The following is a 17815-nucleotide window of genomic DNA, read 5'->3' on the forward strand; positions in this document are numbered from 1 at the left end:
GCTGTTTCACTTCCTGTGGACATGGTGGTAAGTCTGTATGATGGAATCTGAATTACTGATCTCTCAATAAGCCTCATGTAAATGAAGCACAGAATACTCAGGATGTGCTGTACCAGGCTTGCTGTAATTATTGACACTGATGTTAACCAGCACCCTGTCAGAGAAATGAAAGGGATTTGAGGCCTTCTTGTTTCTTGGCACCCGTTTTGATCCCATATCATCAAAAATATTTCAAATAAGTACAAGAGAATATGAAGTATTCTGGGTTCCCCCCCACCTTTCCCTCTTTTCTCCATTTAATTTTTAGAAACTTGTTTCATCTTGAAGCATGTCAAATTAATCTAGAAACAAATTATTTTTTCCCTCCTGTGCATTTGAAGTTATCAGTTTAAAGATAACAGGGAAATGAATAGCTTATTTATTGAGAAAAATACCTTTTACCTCATCCAGGGAAATTAACTGCTTAGCTAGGAAGCTAAGAAATTGATTTTGGGGGGTAGGGGAGGGAGGTGTTGGGTTTTGGGGTTTTTTGTTTTGTTTTTTGGTTTTCTAATGGAAGAAGATATGCTTTTGTCAAAATGTGTTTAAATTCCAAACATAGAAGAGACCAGAAATCATTCCAACTGGGCAAACACCATTTCTGACCAAAGTGGGAGGTTTTTTGTAGATACAGCCCTGTATACTTTTGTTTTACCCAAGGAGAAATAAACCTATGCTAAAAAGAGAACAGCAACATTTGTGGCTGGGCCATCCTTTAGAGATCTGGCTTTTAGACTTGTACAGCTTTTCTAATGCTCAGGTCATAGACTGAGACATAATTTATCTGCAAGCTCTGAGGATAGCTGGGCCTTCAACAGGGGGAGAGTCTGTCACACCAACTGTGCCCAGCTGGCTCACAACTCTAGCAAGGATTTGACTTCAAAGGTTTCAGAATATGGTGGCATACCATAGCATCTTGGAAATCATTCAGTAACTCCAGATGTTCTCAGTGACTCAACATGAGCAAATCCCTTTTATACTTCACTAAAACAAAAAGGTAACATTGTTTTGTACTTTCCAGTGATACCCAGATTAAGTTCACAGACCGAATGAGGACTGGTGTCACTGGGGAGCAGATCTGGTTGCAGATCAATGAGCCAACTCCACAGGACAAAGGCAGATACGTAATGGAGCTCTTTGATGGCAGCACAACGCACAAAAAGGCAGTGGATCTTTCTGGGCAAGGTAGGCATTCCCTCTGCTAATATCATCACTGTGGGGGCATCTACAGCAGGATCTTGCTACAGACCTGTCACCCTTTGGGGTCTGTCTGTGCACCCACCAGTCTGGCATTTTGTTTTGTGTCAACCAAGCCTGAACAGAGTTAAGAAGCATTTTTGGACAATACTCTCAGGCACACAATGTAACTCTTGGGAATGGTGAACAGGATCGGGAGTTGGACTTGATGATCCTTGTGGGTTCCTTCCAACTCAGCTTACTCTGTGATTTGTTCTCCCCAACTCATGCCATTTGTTTTCCTCAACCTGTGCTCTTAAGTAATAAAATACAAACCACTTTTTCCTATTCCAAATACCCACTTACAATTTGCCTACTGAGATGCCAGCCCAGTTTCTGAGCTATTTTACAAACCCCCTTGTGTTGCTGGCATTGATTGCCAGTTTTAAATATGAGTTGCAGCACTGAATGCCTTCTGTGTGTCTCTCTTCCAAGGAATATTTGAAGGAGGAAGTGAGGGACGAGTTTGTTCTGATACTTTCCTACCATATTTCTTTGATTAGTATAATAAAACTCTTTATTCTTCAGAGATGCCAAGACCTCTCATCAGCATGAGGAAGGATTGTAGGGGAACAATTTGGATTGACTGTTGGAAACTTTTACTCTGAAAGACCTCTCAGGTCCTAGAGAACAGATTACCTCCTTCCAAACTGTTCTTTCCATTCCCAGCTGTTCCCATCCCTAAAATTTCACTTTTTGTTTGCAAGCTCTGTGGAAGGGTGATAACATTTTAATCATGTCCACATTGCTTCTTCTGTGCTCTATCTCCACTTTCTGGAAAAGACCTTTCTTCTTCCCTTCCAAAGCAGGAGAGGTTGACCTCCCCCGTGATAGCAGCTTAGCCTGAAGTTACAAAGGAGACAACAATTTGTTGTTCTCTTTGCTCATAGCCATCAGTGAGATGATTCAAGCAGATGTGAAAAATCCTTGGAAAACCATATCTCTAGTATTCCACAAACCAGTGGTCTCTGAAATGGGTGTGTGCAAGATGACCCAGTGTGATTCACTAGGACAGCAGGAAGAATATACCAGAACTTCACTTGTATACATCTCCATAAGCTATAAATAAATATACACATGGGGAGCTCATGCTCAGAGTAATTTTAGATAGGGATGTATAATATAAAAAGTTTGTAAGGTCACTGCCATAATCTCTCATTTAGGTGATGTACTGTACATTTCTTCCTCTCTTTTATGAAATTGCTTCAGCCTACTACTTTCTTGCCCTCTGTCCTAAAGCCTGACTTCTAGAAGAAAAAAGTGTGTTTATGCATTCATATGTATATATAATAGCAGTCATGTACCAGATGGCCTTTATCAATTGAACCATTCAGCATTTTAGAGTTTGTACAATGCATATGAATGCATTTTAAATTTTACAGTTTAAATTTTATTACATCTATATTTTAAATTTATTTATTCATTTAAAATTTAAACTTGTGTGATGATTTCTCTCTAAACCTACTTTTTTCCTCTTTACAAAGCATTTGATGAAGCCTTTGCTGAGTTCCAGAGACTGAAGTAAGTATTATGCCATCTAAATACTGTAATAGCAACCATAAAATAATAACAGTATTTGTTTGTTTTGTGCTGGAGATAACTTTATCTTATGAAACAAGTCCTAGTCATACAGAAGCCTGTAGGAGTTTTGCATGTGACTTCTTTGGTGGAACTCTTATATAACAGGTAGCAAAGAAAAGGCTGTATTGCCAAGCAATGAGAGAGATTTTCCTTAATAGATTAAAGGCAGTTAAAAAGATAATCTGTTTTTCAATCACTCTAAGTAAACGTTAACTGAAATTGGACTTTTCCTTTGTTTCTTTCAACTCCAGGCAAGCTGCGATTGCAGAGAAAAGTAAGTAGGCCTTCTTTGAAAATGGTTGTAATAAACTGTTTATGAAGCTTTTCTTCTTCTCCTGGAAGGTTGTGTGTTAGGAAAGAGAGGGCATGTGTATATGCATGTGCTCATCCTAAAATGAATTTGTCCTTACACCAAGGAGAAGTGACCCTTTGTTGATTTAACATTGGTGCACTTTGCAGCTATCATATTATTCTTATGGGTTAGGTTGATTTTTCTCATCTCAGCTCCTGTTCTCAGTATCAGTTAGCCTTCTCTAAAATTTAACTTTATTGCTGGGATCTTTCATGCATGTTTTCATGCATGCATGTTTGCATGCTCTTGGTTTTCAAAGATGGAGAAAATAATTTTGCTTGTTTTGAATGCTCTAAAATGTCAAATGGCTCTGCATTACTTACACAAATGGGTAAGAAAATAACAGTAGCTTTTGAATTGCTTAGAATCTCCTCACACTCTTGCCTGTATGTCAATTCCAACAGAGCAACTAAAACAGATGTATTAACTACTTAAGGAGTAACTTATAAGACTTCAACTTGGATTATTAAACTCATTATCCTCCCTACTTACAGAAGAAGCCATGGAAAAATTAATTGTTCCACTGCAAATGACTTTCAGACCTGCATAAAAATGAGAGCAGAACAGACATTTGAAAAGTTATGTGTGAAAAAATGCATAGAGAGATAGAGCAGGGCTTGGATCTGAACAGTAACCCCCACAAGTCCTGGCTGAGACAGCGTCAGGGGGTCAGTGATTGCCCTGACCTTTAATTTCTGACCCTGGACTATCTGTAAGGCGCTGGCACGTTAACTGTCACAGCACAGTCCCTTTCCTGCTCTCCTAAGGCTGTTATCTCTGTGCTCCAGAGCACATCTCTCACAGAACGCACTAGAGGGGAACATTCTGTACAGTCATTTCCTTCCTCTGCCAGGCTCCACCCAGACATGTAACGAACAAAATCCATTCTCCAGGATAAGTGCACTAAAGCCTGCATGTGATTGGCTTATTTGTATTTGTCTAAGATTTCTATGGGACTCTTCAGTTTAAAACTAGATCAATCTCATTTACACACAGATACACACAAGTGGTGGAATGTCACTATTGCCACTGAGACTGAAGTCTGTCTTTGGATCTACATTAAAAGCCAATCTCCAGCATTTCACCAGATGTTATTAATTTCCCTTTGGACATCCAACGTTTTTAGTTTACTACAGTAAAAGTTTTGAGCACCAGATCTCAAAAATGTAAATCTTTTTTTGTGCACTCAGAATTAAAACTGAATTGATGTCAAAGTCTGCAGGACACAGCAGGTGTACTTTAGTTCCTCTCTGTAAGTGATTGACACTAACTATTAACACATCTTTTGCTGTGAATTCAACATTTTTTTAAGTCCAAATGGTGTGCTAAAAATGCTGGATAGTTCCCTGCTAGCACAGATATCAAAGACAAGTTGTACATAAATAAGACAAAAGGAAAGAACTAGAAGAGAAACTGAATCCGGCACACAGTTGATTTTGAGATGCTAAAGAAAATTACTTTTCTTTATTTCCAGATCGTGCACGGGTACTTGGAGGTTTGCCCGATGTTGTCACCATCCAGGAGGGCAAGGTACAGTAAATTAACTGAAGCTTTACACAACACCCCAACAGCTTGAATGCCTTTTAATGATGGGGAAAACATTCACCTTTTTTTTTATTATTATTATTTTTAAGATGCCGTATTTAAAATCTGCTACATTATTTATTCATCCCCTGCCTTCTGTACATAATTCAATGGACTTGCACAGATGGGTTTATGTATTCAGGGCAGTGTCTTTTCTTAAGAATTAGATAAAAGTGATATGACAATGGGAGTTGGGACTAAAACTCCTTATATAACCAGCTCTTTAAAAATTCATGCACAGGTTTCACAGTTAGATTTTTTTTTTCTTGTAACAGGGCATCAGGAAAGTTTAACTCTTTTTTTCACATGGGAGCCAGTCATTCTATGCCTTCTGCAGTTAACTTCTTTGCAATGTGTCATGGAAATCACACCTCTGGAGACTGGCTTTTAAATGGTGTAAAAGGAGTAAACCACAATAACTCAACTTTCATCCAGCCAATAGAAGGAAAAATTCTGTATTTCATCACGGTAAAGGAGAAGGAAGTCAAAATAAGTCAGTGGTGTTGTACTGGATTATATTAGGAGAGCTTAGCTGAAAGATTATAGTAAGGCACTCCCAGAGGAACATTGATGCTTGAGCACAGAACAGATGACCCAGAAAGTGAGTTCTCAATCTCACAACATTTTCCCAGCACACTACTTCTACACCTTGCTGTTTAATAGTACTGAGACCAAGAAGGGCCTGCTCTTCACCTCCTGCTGCTCTGCCACAAGCCAGTTCCCCTTCACAGTGGTGCAAACAGTGAAATAGGGCACGTGAATGTCACTGAAAACCTGTGATGTGACAACTACAGTAAGCCAGCTTCCTGGTATTTCTGGCTTTATCTGTCAGTAGGTCAACTGGGTTAAACGAATTTGATTATCAGCTCAGCAGAAGTGTTAAGAATCTAAAATCTTATTCCGAAATGCTTAACAAGGTGAGATATAGCCAACGAGATAGTAGAGTGCAGCAGTTCTGGGGAAATCAGTTGACATTACAAAATAAAATTCTTTAACAGATTTAGCAGTTTGAGAAATGCTGTAAAGTAAGAAGCACTTGTGTTGTGAGCATTGTAAGTGCAGATAGAAGACACAAAGGAACAGAATGAATTAGCAGATTCTCAGCTAAGCCGTGCTTGGAGGTGTGATTCTCATAATGCTTTGGCAGGGTGTAAACTTGGGTGTAAACGATTACCAGTTTAAAGTTTTCAGCCAAAGAGAGTTGATATGAACTTGTGTATGAGTTCACTGAAGCAAAATGCGTAGTGTTTATAAAACAAGTTTGTAAAAAATGAGTTGCAAAATCTTACCCAGACACGTTGTCCTTGACAGCAAGGACATTTGTAACATTGGAATACATGGCTGAAATACTCCCAGAACTTGAGACAAATATCCTTGACCTTACTTTTCTTGATTCAGTAGAGGATTGTTTTGAGGAGGACAGAGAGTGATCAGGGAAAACAAAGCTGGTTTGGGTGGTGCTGGCTCACCTGTCTGTTGTTTGCACATATGCTGGAGAGAGGAGAATGCAACTGTCTGTTGTGTAACAAATTGCACAATTACTGAGGATTTTGTAAAACAGCAAATGAGGTAGTAGAGGTCTGGCAAGCTTTGATTGTGAATTCTAGTGCAACCATAACCACAGACTTATATGAACAGATTGGTATCCCGAGACTGAACTTCCAAGCATGCACATATCTCAGATTTAAACTTACTAACATTGTGACTATGATGCTATTTATTAGCTCTTTACATGTGAGCTGAAGGGTATGGGTGAGAATGAATGAACCTGTATTTACCAAGTGTTAATCAAATAGCATTCCAGATGGCCTAATAGGCTTCCACTGATAAACATAAATGCTCCTCAGCAGTGTGGTATAATTGGAAAAGGCTAAATGTCAGTTCACATTTGGGAGGAATCTGACCTGACAGAGAATGCTAGCATAAGTTTTGTGTCCAGCCAGCCAACTTAACCTCAGTGGCTGTTTTAATGAAAGCCTGTAAATGAGTGAAGAGGTTAGGATTCTGACAGGCACTTTCAGAAGAAACATGTAACATCTTTCTTCCCACCAACTCACTATTCTACCCTTCTGCCAGGGGTGTAGATCAGATAGGCTGGAAGAAGGGAACAGATTTCCTTGATGAGCTGCTTCAATCCACTCACCAAACCATCCACGACTGTGACTCTGTGCTAATAGGAAAGAATGGCAATACTTGAAATACAATGACACATTTCTCTCTGCCACCCGTACTACCCTACTCATGGTAATCTACTGTAAAAAGGCAGAAGAGGTAGTGAGGGGCACAAAGGGTCTGGACTTGCAGCTGCTGGTTGCCTCAAGTGGACATGCCTCAATGCCCTGGGCCCAGCAGAATAGGGGAGACTTTTTTTACAATAATGATACCAGGTTGAACACAGTATTATAATCAAGGGTTACAGTGAGTAATAAATATATACACCAGCAAAGACAATCTCTTGCCCAAAGAATAGAAATCCAAAACAGATAGGTGCAGTGAACAATCATTTCTCCTTTGCTATGGAATTACCTTCCAGAAAACCAAAGATCTCACCATCTACATAGTGAATTGTAAGACACATCTCTGCAGATTAGTAGCTGGAAAATAAATAGAGTTGCAAACATCAAGAGAATCACTCATATCAAACAGGAGCTAGTGATGCAAGGGTGAGGAAAATGTAGCTCTTTTAAGGAACAATTTAAAAGAAGAAAAGAATCATCGCTGCTGCTTGAATCTCTTTGAATTATGGAGCATGACACCACTTCAAACACCCTATCTTTAAATGACACACCCTACTTATGGAGCTATGTGAACATGGACATCAGCTCACTAGCACTGTGGTGGAGTGGCAGCTGGAACCACTTGGTGCTGAGCTCTTGCTTGCTTGAGAATCAGAGGAAAATAATTAAATATTGAGCACCTGAAGGAGTCCATATGCATTGCCTGGCTAAGGCTGAGGGCATATTTGTATCCAGAGTGATAAGGAAGAGGGGGGAATGTAAAACCTCTGTTTTCCCACTTGTTTTTCAAAAAGAAGGACTGATTTGGCAATTGAAACCACACTCACACCAGTGGGCTATAAGAGAAGGGAGTCAAGAGCCCCACGGGGTCACCAGCTGTAGGAAATCAGATAGAGCCATTTCCACCATGCCATAACCACCTCTCACTTGGAATCTGCCCTCCTTCAGTACCAAGAATTACGTGTGATTCCCCTTTAAACGGCATTTTAAATTTAGACCCGTGTACTATCCAATACTTACAAATAAATAAATTCCTTCTTAAATAAAGCTCCAGAGGAAGGCCTATGTATCACTGAATAGTCATGTGAACTTTTTTCATATTTGACTCTCTACATGATACTCACTTTTGCAAATATTTTTGAGAAGACTGCCATAGCACTGTGACTGGAGGAGGGGATCATTTACACGTATCATTACCTCCCAAAAATTAATTTCTTAGTTGACAAGAAAAAAGGGCCTATACAAAGTGTGCCCAAGAGACATACCAGCCCACTGAAGGTAGAAGAAGCTGCCAGTGACCTCTCTAACAATATGATTCTCTAACAGTGAAGATACTTCCTACAGGCTGATGAGATTTAATTCAGTCCTTAGGAGCAGTACTAACATCAAAGGGAAATACTTACATGAACACCAAAGAATGAGTAAAGCCTGTATTGATTTCAGTTAAAAATAGTTTTACAGAAGTGCATAAAACACTTCAAGTCTGTTAGAAGAGCTGTCAGGGCACAGTTTAAAAGGATCCCAAATTAAACAACATTAAACAACATTAAACATTCCAGGGCCACTTTGTTCTTAGTTATCAAAAAAAACAAGCACACTTTCTTTCCTTATGGGAGATATATATATATCTATATATAGATATATATATATATATATAGTGAGCTTAATGTGAACAAAACCATCTGACAGTTCATTAAAATGTCATTTCAGGCCTAGCACATAAATGCAGGTAATATCTAATTTTATATTAAAAAATATGCACGGAGAAACCTCTACTAATGATTATTAGAGTAGAGAAGAAGGTCCATAAAATATTGAAAGGTTTTAATGGCATTTTTGAATTGAGTTCCTTCTCCTTTTTGATAGAGAAGAGTGACATAAATTATTGATTACTGATGATGGTATGCATCCCTTTACTAAAAGCAGGAAGCTAAATGGGAAGTTGGAATATTTGGAGAGTCAGGCATCAAAAAACACAGCAAATATTTACTGACTCATAATTCCTTTGTACTTTTTCTATAGGCACTTAATCTTTCTTGCACTGTCTGGGGAGATCCCACCCCAGAGGTCTCATGGCTGAAGAATGAAAAATCATTTGTATCAGATGCCAATTGCATCCTGAAGTTTGAATCTGGAAAAAATGTCAGCTTTTCCATTTCTACTGTGTCCACACAAGACTCTGGGAAATACAGCATTGTGGTGAAGAACAAGTACGGTACAGAGACCAGCGATGTCACTGTAAGTGTGTACATACCTGAGGAAGAGAGAGAGTCTGAGCAAGAGAAAAAGCAGTAAGATAAAATGAAAGCATGAATTTAAGTCTAGAAGACAGAAACACAGAGATTTTGGATGTTAGGTTGATATAATCCATGTGTGTAAATGGCTTTCTGCTTTAGCAGACAGCCTTAGATTTTTCCATTCACTTCACATTTGCTTCTAATACATTTATTTATGCCACGGAAAACAGGGCATTTCCTAAATGTTTTCTTACTGCTAACTTCACAGAAACTAATTGTAATATTTTAAGCAAGGCCAAGTGCATGCTGTCTGTAAACACATGCCCACCATTTGACACTCTTCCTGGAGCATCTGGAAGGAAAGGGTCAAGAATTGTTTCAGTGGAAGCAACTAATGAGGTAGATGGAAAGATCAAAAATGATCGGAGCCTTTTGAGCAGCAGTTAGGATTTGTTCCAGCTTTGGTAAAGCAGCATAAATGGAATGTGTTAGATCACGGAGAAATGATTGCTGGTTTTTGTCTGTGTTAAGGCCACTTTGTATTGCTGTGTTTATTTAGTGAGGCCTTAATATGGGTGTCATTTGCAGCCCTAAATATTGTTTAATCTGCCCAAACAGGGTAACAGTACTGTAACATAAATGAAAATAAGGCTTACCAGGCCATGATAATAATATATGTGTGTGTGTCTGTAAAAGTGTATGAACTCTGCTCTATGTTCACAAATAAACTGAATTCACTTCTTTCCTTCCATCACAAGCTTGTTTCACTGTGTCTTGTTTTATTAGTCACAGCTCGTGTAGTTGTGCACAGTATCTTAGTGTCTTAATGCTTTCACCACTGTAATTACCTCCAGCTTCCCTTTAGATCCCTGTTAATCTTCACTTTGCTGTTTGCAACGAAACCACAATGGCATCTCTTCACACCTGTCTGTCCAGACCTTCACTGCTTGACATCTTAAGTCAACAAGGTATTTTTGTAAATTCTGTCACAGGAATAGTCCTATGCTTTTCAATTCACCTGGGCATGAATCGTGATTTAAGGGTGATATATAAGTATTTTGTTAGATAGAAAAGTCAGTTAATTTCATCCAAACTTAACACTGGAGATTCAGAAATAACATATTTTATAAAGATCTTTTAAAGCCATAAAAAGAATCTTCACTGTGACACAAAAAAAAAATTGTTTCACAGGAAAAAAATGTTTCAGAAGAAAAAACATTTGACCAAATCTTTGAATGCACTTAACATAGATTAAAAACTCCCTATTTGCTATTTTACAATGCCACTGATTATACCAGCTGAGGAAAAGCAACAGAACCTGCTGGACATATGTATGATATGTACCTGTGATACTATATGTATAGGATAGGATTAGAAGCAGTAGTCAGCCCAATTGCTACTTAGGAGAGCAATGTCCCACATCAATAAATGTTTTCATGACTAGTCTCACAACAGCACAATTCTTCACATCAAAATCTAAAGAACTAACATATATATTTTCAGTCTAATTATGATCTGTGTGCACCTTTCACGTACTCTCTCCTGTGTTTTCTAGCTCCTGTGACTGCAGAAATAGTGCTGCAGTCCCAGGCACTCACTTTGGTGCAGTACTGGCATTTCTGTGAGGATGCCACCACTAAGTGTTGTACAGTTAACACTCACTTAAACACACCCTTCCCATGTGAGGTTTACTGTCAGCTAATGCTAAAGGAGAAGCATGAAGGAATTCTTAATGGTTCAGGTAAAAATAGACTCAATACAATTACTAATGGTAAAAATGCCGATTTTAGCAATTTCTTTTTTAAAAAAATCAGTTCTTATAAAGGGCTAATGATTATTATCATAATCTTATAAAAATAATCCATATTTAGATCAGTTCTATGAACTACCAAAACATGTTAGCACGTCCCTAACTTTAGTGCATGTGCCTGCAGTAATAGTATTATTAGTTTCAAGGAACATGTTAAGTTTATCTGGTATAAATCTCTTTTTCTTCCCAAATAGATTTCGCATCACAGGGAATTTTAAAATGAAATTATGCAAAACCAATGTGGTTTTGGTGTTTCACATAAATAGTATGTGTTCACATAGCCCTATCTCCTAAAATATTTAACACTCAAGCATCAAAATTGATGACATTATTTCATTTTTAAGGTGTGTGTAATTGTCCTTTAATGAATCAGCATCTGTCACCAAAAAAGTTTAGGTTATCTAGTCACAGCAGTTGAGTCAAACAGACAAAGTAGCAAGGCTTAATGTTTAGATTTGAAAATATAATCATGAGAAGATCTGTAATTTGAGATAGAGCAAGTTTCCCGAGTTTAAAGGATTAATGCTAAATTATTTTATAATTTTGCTTAGTAGGACATGAAGCCAATTCAAGGATGATGTTCAGGTTGCTCCATCTTTGTCCCATGACATACAAGATACAAATAACAGAGTCACAGTTCTTCCATCCTCCAGAGCACAAACAAGAATATGAGCTGCTCTTTGCAATACCTGATGTTTATTACTCAGTATTGTTTTTAATAACGGTTGCATTTTGGCAACAATTTATTTCTATTACTTTGTTTTCAAAATCTGTCCTCCTGCCTCCCTCCTTTTGGCAGAACAGCCAGGGAATACACGTGGGTCACCTCCCAGGTAACAGGCTGGATTCTACTTTGCTTTGCTTTGGCAGGTGTATGAGTCCCCGAAAGTTAGAGTAATAAGTTGCTTCGAAAGGTATTGCTTCCAGGGATTCAGGTATGGTGATTTCAGGCTGAATTTGCGATGTATCCACATGTCTCGCTTGTGCACATTTTGTTCTTGCTTTGCTTCAGGTGCTTGTGATGCCTGTGTCAGGGCAGACTGACACAGTCCAAGGACACAATCAAAATAATAAAACTGTATCTAAAAAGAAAAAAGCAATGACAACAAGCAAACAGAAGGAAGGGGGAAAGAAAGGTAAGAGCGTTTTCACTGTTAGAGTCTTCTGTTCCAATAAAAAAAATTGTTAAATTGTTATGATGTTAATTGTGCCAATCAATATTTCATAGGTCCAAAGAAATCACGTTTACCATACATATGCTCTTAATCAACAACAAAGCATGAATTACCAGGTTAGGCCTAAGTGAAAGAGACATAAATCAATATTTTTAAACCACCTTTTCTACTTCCACTGCAAGTTGTCACCTTGAGTAATCTGGCTGATAGAAGTTTTTAAAGTCGTAATAAATACTTCTAAATTTCTGAATGCAGAGAAAGACTTTGTAAGCATGTATACATACATAGATGGTGTTATTTTCCAAAGTGAGACTCATTTCAGCAGCTAGATGTTTGATATTTCACCAAAAATAAGGCCTTGATGACTCAGGGACTCTAAATGCTTAAGTCCTTTAGGAAATCCTGACTGTTTAGCTACTTGAGATTAACCAATTATTCCTCCTAGTTTTATGTCCATATCGAATCGTAAAGCTGGAGTTATAAGTGACCAATTTTTGTCTCATTTAGAGGAAATGTAGAAAATTAAAAGCTCTCTGGTGTTTCAGCATTCTCATGTATGACTTGTATATTCTTTTAGACTCCTACTATAGAATTGCTATTTGGACAATGATTTATTCTTCACAATTACATCTCTCTCATAGAGAGCATTTTAGCTCCAAATCAATCTTAAATTCTGATATCAGAACACCTGTTTCACATATTTTTGCCTAAGTAATTTTTCTTTGTATACAGGGCGTAGACATGTTATATAATTTCTGACAGAACATTTTATACTTTTAGTCCCATCCCGTCCCCTCCCCCCACTTTTTGCTCCTAAGGCAAATATAGCATTTATAGCATTTTTTTCTTCTCTTGCCTTACTGGTATGGTAGACTTTTCTGAGCAATCCTGTATATTAGGTGACTTAAGCAGGAAACAATTATTTCTGTACCTGTAAATGTTTTCCAGTATCTACCTCTTAATCATTTTAATTAGAGACCATAAAGACTTGGGCTTGGTTGTGGTTCCATAAGAAGTAGCAATGTTATGTGTGAATCTCTTTATATGGTTAGGGAAAGAGGAAAAGAACATGATAAGGTCATAACCAATGTGAAAAACATGTTGCTGAGCACGTAAATATTGTTACTGAGGATTACTCAGAAATTTTATTACTTCTCCTAAATCAGATTTTATTAAGCCACACATAGAAGAAATTACTGCTACAGAAGAGACACCTGATCCAAATGAAATACCTCCTGTGGAAATAGAAAAGGATACAAAAAGCAACCAGCAAGCATCAAAGAAGACTGCTGGAAAGGCAGGAGTAGCAGAAAAGGTTCCCCAACCTGCAGAAAGCTTGGAAAGGCAGGCAAAGAAACCACCAGAAAAAGCAGCCTTGGGTAAACCCCACTGAACTTCAATGAATAATGTGATCCTGTAATGAACAGGGTAATAAGTGCAACTTGCAATTTCATGAGTGGTATATTAACCATAATATTTTAACACAGAATTGTATTAATAGGGTTTTTTTTTTTTTTGTAACATTTGTAATATTTCCTAACTTTAAATTTAAATGCATAGTAGATGGGCACTTATGTCTCAGTATCAGATAACTGCACTGCAAGAATTTCTAAGTATCTTAATAATGATACATGTACTATCAATGTGAATTTAATTACTAAAAAATGTCCATTGTAAGCAGAGTTCATTGGAGCAAATCCTGTCCAGAACTGACATTTACTACAGTGTAAAGGAATGTTGGTATCAGTTACACGGATGTGTTAATCAATATTTATAGGCCATCACAGCTTGAGGCAGATGCTGCTTGCTTTTTCAAGGAGATTATATGTACAGTACTCTTCATGCCATGTGGGCTCTACTTTTCCCCATGACCAGTTTGGCCACAAACTCCAGAAGATCTCCAGAAACAGAACCCTCTCCTATGGATGCAGGAGTGGGGGCACAGAAGTAGTTTTCTTTTGATCCAAGTTTCTTTCATGCAAACCTGCTTCAGCAGGTGGATCAGGACCACATCTGTCCATTTGTTATCATCAAGCCTCACATGACTGCTTTCCAGTCCTCTCCACTTCATGAATTCCCTTAAAGCCTTCATGAGTTTCTGCAGATATAGCATTAACTCGTGAAGTATCAGCTGCTCCACATGCTCGTTTTCCTCCACAATTTTTGCCACAGCACTCAGATTTCTGATAAAGCCAGTGCTCTTCTTCAGAGGCTCAGCCCAAGACTATCCCTTCTTCCACTCAATATCATCATATTCCCTGGTTTCTTATAACAGAGTGTAGCTTTATGGCCATGTAAGTAAGGAATAAATGCAAGGCAAGCATCTCTGCATTAAATCGTTGCTGTGCTCATTCACGTTCATTACTACGTTCATTCACATGTTTATGTACTGAGGATATAGGAAAATATGACTCATTTGCAAATGCTTAGATACCATGGAAGAAGCAGAGTTCAAGCTGAAAAACAAACCAATAAAAATAAAGGTCAGAATTTATTTTGTTGCTATGTGAGCTGAGTTCAACTTTAAAGTGACCAGAAATTATAAAACCTAAGAAATTAAAATAAGATATTTTAATTACTAGGAAAATATTCATATTATTTTCAACTCTAAGAAGGCTCAATCATATTGTATTGTCTTTTTCCTGGTGGATTATTGATAAAATGTCATTGAATTCCACTTTTGTTTCTAGGTGCTAGATCTATGACTAATGTAGAAATACTGAAAACATAAAAAATACCAGTTTCTAATCTATCCTTATAGAGCTGTTAGCATAAGAAAGCAAAGAGTCTCAATAGCATGTAAATGCATAGAAGTCAAGATGGTGATATCCTGGATGAGAAGAAATTAATTTCATTCTAGTAGACTTCCAATAAGATTCTATTCAACTCTTTTTAAAACCAACAAATTTTCTGACTGGATGAAATACTGGATAGAACACTTATATATAGGCAAGTAGTGTAATAATATTTCTGTAAACAATGTAAGGGTTTAAATAACTTGGATGGTCCATAGTGAGTGACAGAAGGACATAGGATGCAACAGAGAAAAAATTGTAGAAATCAAAATACTGACTTCTGCACAAAATGGTGTAGGGAGAAACTTAAATGCAGACTGAACCATAACTAAAATCATCCAACTGCACTTAGGTACTGTTTCACATCGAGCTGGACTCAGTTCTCCATCACATCTTTTTCTAAATCTATGTATTACAGCCCAGCAACAAAGGACATAAGCACAGGTCCCACAGAAAAATGCAGTAAGGAGCATTTCCATGGCAAGACACCCCAATGCATGTAATTTCTCATGTAATTCTTACAGAAAATGACAAATATCTAGAGATGTGCAATTCTATCACTCTGTCAGAGTTACAGAGAGTGACTCCTCAAAAGCAGTACAAAGCTGCAGGTTGTTTCACACAACTCTCCCTTGCCATGGCAATTATTTCAAGCTGCCTTACATCTGTAAAGATGCATCACCTCTCACAGCTCCTTCGGGCTGGGAGCCTGTCTGCCACAAACACCAACAGCAGTGAGTAAGTTATATATAGAACAGACTGTACCACTGAGAGCCTGATCCAATTCCTGCAAAATGCCGCGGGGGTCTTTTCATTAGCTTTAATAGAAATCAAGCTGGATCTCAGAAGAATGTTCTAAAAATGTCTCAAATCTCAGATTGCAAAGCCCATTTTTCTCACCCCGAAGCCAATAGCAGATCTCTCTTTTGTGTCATTGTGGCAGAATCAGGTCTTAGCTTTTTGCTGCAAGAAAAATCACTATTTTCCTGATATTTCAATTAAAACCTACTGAAAATAGCTTTACAATTTTAAACTAAAATGCACTAGAGTTTGGGGATTTTTTGTTAAATTTGGATGGTTCCTCATAAAGCTCATAAATACATTTGCTATCCAGAAGAATACTGTAGTTATGCACAGTAATGAGATAAACATATCAAAGATTACCCTTTCTTTTTTATTTTGATTATTTAAGCTGTAATGTTTCACAGATATTTAACAAAACATTCAAAATTAATATTAACAGAATTGTTGAGTATACTAAAGGTTATATATTTCCGTGGTTGAACAATTTATTTCTTGCATTTTCAATATATTAATTACATTCTATTCTCCATTATAAGCATGAAAAATTGTTTCAGTCTCTGTGCATTACATAACGACAGAATGCAAATTATTTCTGTAGCAACAGGATCTCCTATCAAACACACAATCATCTGACTACATTTAAACTCAGGCACTGGATGCAATGTTTATCTGAAGTGCACTTTATTTTCTAATTTCTCACCTACATGTTTCCTTTCAGCACATACTACTCTTTATATTCAAATTTATAACTCTTCTAGAAATTCATGTTCTCATGTTATAATAACTGTATTAACAAAAAGGGAAAGTGTTGCAATAAGCTATATTATCCAGTCACCTTCTAAAACCACGAAGGATGATTTTTGAAGATTAAAAAGGATGAGAAAAATAGGCTTTGACTTCCACTGCAGTAAAGGCACTTTGATTCCAGCTGTCCTTGAATTCTTCTGGATTTGTTAGCCAATGATTGAGGGCGATCTGTCTGTGCTCTGAGACTGACAGACATTATTTGGTAATACATTAAGCCATAATCTTTGAAGCAGCTAGTTGCAAATTGAGATCATCCTTAAACTAGCATAGAGCACACTTCTGTTCTTTGCCCTTGAACAACAACTATAAGGTAAATGCATAAATGACATCCCATTTAATCTGCACTTACACAGTTCAGGCACCTGCAACAAGTCTTTCCCCACAATTTTTTGTTTGTTTGTGTGTTTTTGTCTTGCTAAAAGGACATTAAATTTTAAGAATTAAAGCAAAATATTGTCCAGGGAAAAGAGCCACAAAAGCTGAAAAGAGAAAAACGTTAGAAAAAGCTCCATTTCACAAGGGCTTCTAGAGATAAAAGTACTGTGAGAGAGACAATAAGGGGCTGATGGAGAGGAAGGAAGGACTTAGATTTGGGTGCAATGTTCTGCTGACTTTTGCCCTTGACTCACTTCTCATTTCATTATGTGAGAACTGTTTCCTGCAATATCCTTCTGCAAATTTTCAAATGAAACCCCTTTCCTTCCTTCTTTCCCAATCTTGCATCTTCTACCATCAGATTTGTCACAGTTATTTCCATTTGCCATTTCATCACTTGTCCTAACAGGAATAAAACTTCCTACTTAATTAGGCTGTGATTTTGGCAAGGATAAGGAACTTCCTAACAAGAGGCCTGAAATCCGGTCATATCTATTATCAGAAAATGGTTTGTGAAACACCTGCTAATGATTGACAAAGAATGTAGAAATATTGCTCATATGAGACTTGATGTGAGTGTGCTGGCTTAGCCAAATATGTTAACTCTACACACAAGCCCATCAACTTTTGGGACTATTGGTGTGTTTAAAAATTTTGGTGGATCAGAGTACAGTTCCTTACAGCTGTGAATCCTTGCTATTAACTTCCCTCTTCCTTCTTTTTTTTTTTTTTTTTACTCTTAAATGGAAATAAAAAGATAAACAAAACTTAACCAAATCATAA

General features: G+C 37.4%; 1 protein-coding gene across 1 annotated transcript in view; it reads left to right on the plus strand.

Annotated features, from left to right (window-relative positions):
- Positions 1-17815, plus strand: part of MYOM1 (myomesin 1) — a 73704-nt gene extending 55889 nt beyond the window's left edge. The window contains exons 33-39 of the mRNA XM_088173654.1: positions 1061-1224; positions 2760-2796; positions 3108-3130; positions 4683-4738; positions 9052-9267; positions 12089-12212; positions 13418-17815. Of these exons, the coding sequence (XP_088029780.1) occupies positions 1061-1224; positions 2760-2796; positions 3108-3130; positions 4683-4738; positions 9052-9267; positions 12089-12212; positions 13418-13644 (847 nt within the window). The 3' untranslated portion in view covers positions 13645-17815. The remainder of the gene's footprint in view (positions 1-1060; positions 1225-2759; positions 2797-3107; positions 3131-4682; positions 4739-9051; positions 9268-12088; positions 12213-13417) is intronic.

Source organism: Sturnus vulgaris, chromosome 1 (assembly GCF_052056855.1).
Source record: "Sturnus vulgaris isolate bStuVul1 chromosome 1, bStuVul1.hap1, whole genome shotgun sequence".
Taxonomy (NCBI): domain Eukaryota; kingdom Metazoa; phylum Chordata; class Aves; order Passeriformes; family Sturnidae; genus Sturnus; species Sturnus vulgaris.